The sequence below is a fragment of the Otolemur garnettii genome, unplaced genomic scaffold, assembly GCF_000181295.1.
Source record: "Otolemur garnettii isolate 467f Iridium unplaced genomic scaffold, OtoGar3 scaffold00247, whole genome shotgun sequence".
Lineage (NCBI taxonomy): Eukaryota > Metazoa > Chordata > Mammalia > Primates > Galagidae > Otolemur > Otolemur garnettii.
Genome location: NW_003852642.1, coordinates 1,025,958 through 1,032,875, shown reverse-complemented (window position 1 = coordinate 1,032,875; position 6,918 = coordinate 1,025,958). Strand labels below are relative to the sequence as shown.

The 6,918-nt window shown below is 35.1% G+C and overlaps 1 protein-coding gene across 1 annotated transcript; it reads left to right on the top strand.

The window, feature by feature from the left end:
• The first annotated feature begins 1,784 nt into the window (after positions 1-1,784).
• Positions 1,785-2,750, top strand: LOC100943415 (olfactory receptor 10AG1). Its single transcript, XM_012813165.2, has one exon. It carries the CDS (start codon positions 1,833-1,835, stop codon positions 2,748-2,750), a length of 918 nt encoding a protein of 305 aa, XP_012668619.1. The 5' UTR covers positions 1,785-1,832.
• Positions 2,751-6,918: the final 4,168 nt, after the last annotated feature.

The following is a 6,918-nucleotide window of genomic DNA, read 5'->3' as shown; positions in this document are numbered from 1 at the left end:
TGGCACTTTTTCTGAATCTCCGGATAATCTGGATCTAGACAAATTATGGAAATAAAAATATGGAAGGAAAATTCACATCAAGTCTTAAGGGCTGCGAAGACAACAGCTAGAAAGATTTTAACTTTTTCTTCAAAGTTAATGAAGATGCTAAACAATTAAGTGATATTTAATTTACGTCCCTCATATTAAGGACATTTCAAGCCACTTAGGGATGACTAGGAGGATGAGTCTATCTTAAGAATGTAAGTTTTGAAAAATGAACCAGAATGACTGGCAAGTAGAAGTAGCTTTCCAGAAATTAAGTTGATACACAAGAGAAGATGTCCCCATGGGTCAGTGTGACCATCCCTACTTAAGAGCAGCTGTTCTTTGAAGCAAGCAAGAATATTGTAGAAGTAGTAGCTTCCTGAAGAAAAGAGTATAAAAAGTTTATAAGCTAATAATCACTTACACTCTTATCCACAGCTTCATGCAAATCCATAAAGGTAAGCTGTAACTGTGTTCACAAGGTATTTTATTTAAGAATAGTTTTAACTTTGTGCATCCAGATTTGACTATTAAAATAGCAAAACACAGAATTCTTAGATCTTTATCTGAAAAACATGATTAATATAGAGATCATGTATCTTTTAACTTTGTTATAAAGCTAAATGTATGACAAATAATGATAGTAAGGACAAGGTAATCTTGAAAACTATCATTGATAGAAATATGTAAATGTGAGATCGTATTTGCCTAATCCATTTTATTTATCAATGTTTTAAGTCAAAAGCATCAGCTGATAATGTAGTAGATTTGAGGAGATAGAAAAATACATAAATGTTTGCTGTGTAAGGTTAGAGAACAAATATGGAGAAAGTTGTAATAGGAGTTGTCAAATAATGCCATTAATATGAAGTGAAGCAACACTGTGTTTGTTTCAGATTTTGGTCCCATGTGTATGCTCTGGCCATTTACACAGTCAGAGTAAAGAATAGTTGTGTTTAACGAAAATCCATTTTTTATAAGACAAACTTACGAAGGAAAAATAGAGAAAGAGAGTTGTATTTGGTAGTAAGGAAATTTTATGAGAATGAGACTCTCACTTGGATAAGAAAAGAGATACGAGAAACTATTGTGAAGAATTGTTATTTCTTGATTCAGTTAAAAGTTAAATGATATTTTGCATATATCATATAGGGGCCATAAATAGGGAAAGTTAATGAAGAGAATTTGTTTATTGCTATCATTTATATTAAGCATAAATAATGAGATATATAAAACAGAGCAACTACATATTATTTATTCCCTCAGTAACAAAGAAATAGGTCAAGGAAATTTATTCTCATTGATATATAAAAGGGAGGACTTAAAATTTATTTTGAGAAGAATTAGACAAAAGATTAGAGGAGGAAGTTTTGAATCAAAAGAACATGGAATATGATGACCAATACAAAGAAAATTTTAAGCTCAGAACAAACAATGACCAACGGCTATGTTATAATTCCACTTTTAAGGGTGAAATGATAAGACATTATTTCTCATCAAATTATCTAAGTAACAATGCAGTCTTCCTAATGCCTCTAACGTCACTGAATCCCAGTCCAGTAAAATACATTGAGATTTTATTTCTTGAATTGGTTTTAACTCCCAATTAGTTCATTTCTGAAATTTCCAAACTCATTTCCTAGAAACAGAGCAAGGTAATGGTGCAAATAATTTAAGAGTTTATAAGTATCAATGCAGCACACCCAGAGCATGAGAGAAAAATGTGGGTCAAAATGTGATGAATTAACCATCTTGAATTTACCATATCTGCAGATGGAAATCAAATTAAAACAGAAAATTCAAATATGACTACAATAATGGAATTTGTTCTTTTGGGTTTTTCTGATATGCCGAACCTCCAGTGGATTCTTTTTGGAATATTTTTACTCATATATTTGACTATCCTGATGTGCAACAGCATCATAATACTAATAACAAGATTTGACCCTGCTCTCCAGAAACCCATGTATTTTTTTCTTGGCAATTTTTCATTTTTGGAAATCTGTTATGTAACGGTCACTATCCCAAGGATGCTCATGGATCTTTGGACTCAGAGAGGAAGTATTTCTTTGTCCGCTTGTGCGGCACAAATGTGTTTTGTGCTCATGCTTGGTGGCACAGAATGCCTTCTCCTGACAGTGATGGCCTATGACCGGTACGTAGCCATTTGTAACCCCCTGCACTATTCCCTGGTGATGAACCACAAAGTCTGTATTCAGCTGGTAGCGGCCTCTTGGATCAGTGGAATTCCAGTAGTAATTGGGCAGACATGCCAGATTTTCTTTTTGCCCTTTTGTGGGTCTAACACAATTAATCACTTCTTTTGTGACATTCCCCCGGTACTCAAGCTTGCTTGCGGGGACACCTTTGTGAATGAGATAGCCGTCTACGTAGTTGCAGTTGTGTTTATCATGGTTCCATTTCTGTTGATTGTTGTCTCCTACAGCAAAATCATCTCCAACATTCTCAAATTGTCATCAGCCAAAGGGCGCTCTAAAGCCTTCTCCACCTGCTCGTCTCACCTGACAGTTGTGGTTTTATTCTATGGAACAGCTACTATCACTTATTTACAACCCAAACCAAATCAATTTGGAAGAATGGGGAAACTGATTTCTCTTTTCTATACTGTTTTAATCCCAACTTTAAATCCTATTATCTATACTCTGAGGAACAAAGATATCATGGTGGCACTGAGAAAACTACTAGGTAAGTTATTTACATGACACAAAGACTTGAAATTAAAGAAATGATTTGTTTAGGTTAATCATGTAGCCACAACCAAAAAACATATTAGCTTTGTTCCTTGCTCTTAAATAATAATGATTAAAATTCCTACCCGACAAGTACATGGCCCCAGTGTAATGCACATTTCATGGGTAAAGACACTATTACAACCTGGACTTTAACCTTAGAAAAGCAAACTTTGTATCCTAATTGTATGCACCCCTTTATTAATCTTAAATTTAAAATATCATGTACTTAAAATATTAAGAAAATGAAATTATGATAACAACCCCACATTTTGTCAAGGGTCCTTTTATAGAGTTCAGTTAAGGGCTTCCATGTAATCAGAGTAAAAATTAACTCAGCTATAAAAGATATTAGTTTCAAAATCAAAAATTAACTATCGACTACCTAAGCAATGGACTACCTAGGCAATACAGTGAAAGCTAACCAACTGTGTCTCGTAACCAGGGTCTGTGATTTGGGATAAATTTTGTTCATTCCTTCAGAGGCACTGCTGTGTTTCACACACTCTATGGTTGGATTGAATCAATGAGGAAAACCAGAAATAGTGAAGATGGTGGAAACAAGGGATTTGGGGTTTCCTTTGCACTTCTATATCTCTTGCCTCTCCCCATGTCCTTTTAAGATTAAAATTCTGAGAATATTTCCTCTAATGCCATTTTCTCTAGACTGATATTATTGTTTTCTGGTCACATCACTTCCTCCCATGATAGCTTCAGTCTTGCTTTAGTGATATCTATTTAGTATTGGGAACTTCTGAATTTTCACCATGAAGTATCCTTACACGTATGCAGTGGTTTGAATGGTGGCCTCTCAAACTATTGTCTTGATCCAGGACCTGCACATGTAACCTAATTTGAAAAAAAAAGTTTTTGTAGGTAGAGGTAAGCTAAGGATTTTGAAATGAGACTACAATGGTTTAGAATGCACACTAACTCCAAGGACAAGTGTTCTTATAATGGAAGAAAAGATGGAAAAAGTTCAGGAAACAGACGCAGAGAAACAAGGAAGAAAATCACGTGAAGGTGAAAGCACCAGACTTAGAACCAAATAGACAGGAGATAACCAGCATGAAATTCTGTGGCTTCAGCTCCTCAGTTGGCAAGTTCCTCCCTGTAGCTCTAAGATGCTGATCTGGAGGGAGGTGCAGGTGTGAGCCCTGCCCAGGACCTGCACAGGGTGGGGCCAAGGTCACTGAGGTGTTTGCTGGACTTCACATATTAGAGGCCTTCCTGGGGCATCACAGAACAGAAGACCTCCATCATCTCCATGGACAGCTCCATCTCCTCTCTGCTGTCCAGGCTGGAAGTGTGGACATTATGTGGACTTCTCCACTTGATATTCCATAAACTAAACAAGAGCATACACACTGGTGAAAAGAATATCTATTTAATAAATGGTGCTGGGAGAACCAGTTAGTCACAAACAGAGGATTGACCTGCGCCTCTCACCACTTACAAAAATTGACTCTTACTGGATAACAGATTTAAATTTAAGGCAAGAAGTGATAAAATCCTAGACTAAAGTGTAGGGAAAACTCTTAACAACATTGGCTTAGGAAAAGATTTTATGAAGTTTTATTGTTGATATATTTTAGATTTAAAATAATTTCATTTATCAAGTAAAGCTTGAAATACAACGAATATTGTCCTTAACAAATATAATTAATTAGTCACCAAGTTATTGTGTCAGTCAGACAGAATTCTATCATAATAAATAAAGTATACACATGAAATGGTTGGGAGAAGGCTAATGTTGCTATATTGCAAGACTCAGGTAGAAGAATCAGGAGAAACGTTGAGAAACGCAGAGTTAAGTAAAGGACACAATGGCACAATTTTGAGTTGGAAATTTTCCAGTGAATTGTAGTGGACAATTAAGAAGAGTTGTTTTCTCAAGGGTATGCTTGCTCCTGCCAAGATATGGTGGGGTAGGGTAGTGGCCAGGGAACCTGAATCCCATGGGTGGCTTTCAAGAAGGATTGCTTTGGTCAGAGCGACTAGAAAACCAGATTTGAATGAAAGATCAGAAACATAATGTGACATATTAAGGAGATATATGAAAAGTAATAAAAACAGGACAAAGAGAAGGATATTTTCAGGAGAATATATAGTATCAACTTTGTGTTACTTTTCATATATCTCCTTAATATGTCACATTATATTTCTGAGAATATATATTTTCTCCATATATATTAAGGAGATATGTGAAAAGTAATACAAACAGGACAGAGAGAAGAATATTTTCATTTACAGATAATGAGATGTTTTGAATGCACATATACTGGGAAAGAGATATGAATTTCTGTTAATTTTTTCTTTCCTCTTTTTTATATATTTTTTAATTATTCATTTATTTTTTTCTTTTTGAAACTCAGTCTCACTGTTTTGCCTGTGGTAGAGTGTTGTGGTGTCATCGCTCACAGCACCCTCAAATTCTTGAGCTCAACTGATTCTCTTGCCTCAGCCTCCCCAGTAGCTAGGGACTACAGGTGCCCACTGCAATGTCCAGCTATTTTTAGAGATGAGGTCTCATTCTAGCTCAGCCTGGTCTCCAACTCCTGAGGTCAGGCAAGCCACCAGCCTTAGCCTCCCAGAGTGCTAGGATTACAGGTGTGAGCCATACCTCCCAGCCATTAATCTTTTTTCTTAAAACATGTCTTTTAATAACCAAATACAAACACATACGGATATTTGTATTACATATAATATATACATTAACATATATACTTAAACTAGTCTCCTGAGAAAAACATGAATATAACAAATCTGGTGAAGTCTGAATTATTTTACATTGTGTAGTTTTTGTATTTACACTCTTTATTTTAGGACATTGTAGTCATCTGAGAATCAAGATTCAACATTCAGCATGTAAAGATGTTTTTAAATGCAAAAATATCATTGAAATCAAAGGCTTTGAATTTGGGTTTCTTGTTTTTCTTATAGAGGAAACTGAAAACAAAGTTGATACTAATCACTTTGAAGGTCATAGAGCCCCACATAAGCGCAGTGTGTTTAGTGATAATTCCTCAATGAAATGATAATTCATAATAATGAAATAACTGAATCTTATTTAGAGTAGATCTCCTCTAAGAAAAATATTGGTTTAAATTTGTGTATATTTTCATGACTCACTATAGGAAAATAGGCATCCTATGTTAAAGGAGACTACATTTCTGATATTTTTGTTAAACACACAATATTCTACATTTTCTTGAAAAAATAGTAGGTTTGTAATATGAATTATTATTATTATTATATTTTGTAAAGACAGAGTCTCACTTTATCACCCTGGGTAGAGTGCCGTGGCATCACAAAGCTCACAGCAACCTCCAACTCCCGGGCTTAGGGGATTGATTCTCTTGCCTTAGCCTCTGGAGTAGCTGGGACTGCAGGCGCCCACTACAATGCTTGGCTATTTTTTTATTGCAGTTTGGCCAGGTCCGGGTTTGAACCCACCACCTTCAGTATATGGGACCGGCGCCCTACCCATTGAGCCACAGGCACCACCCTGGAATATGAATTTTTAATGTGGGAGTTATTATTTCCAAGTCATCTCTAGATGTATTGCCCTCACAGAATGGTTATTTATATATTCAAAGTTGGTTAAAACTTTAAGCAAACAATTTTTTTGAGAAATATTTAAAAATTACTAACTTTGAGAAAGAAAGCCAATATTGATATATTTCTGAACACTATACAGCTATTTTACTTACCATTAAGTAAGGTAAAGTCACATCCTTTCACCATCAAACACATATGTCAAAATTCTGAATTCTGTTAGAAGTTAGTATGGGCCTATTTAAGGAAATAAAAAACACAGTCCAGGCTTTATGGGAAGTTCTCAGAGGCAGAGAATACACAAAGAACTATAACCACACGATATGGAAAGGAAGGCCCACATCATGCTTGGGAAAGGATTTGTGGAAGAATTTAGGCATTACTGAAAAACACAATTCAAACTTTAATGGTAGGAAAACATGAGACAGATAAATGCTTCTACTTTAAGATTCTGTCTGCAAATGCGTTTAATAAAATACTCGCTTTATTTTGTCCACAACCAAAAAAACCCAAAAAAACAAAAATGTATAATTTTAGAGCCATTGAATTACATTAAAATTTGCACTAAGTATTATATATTACT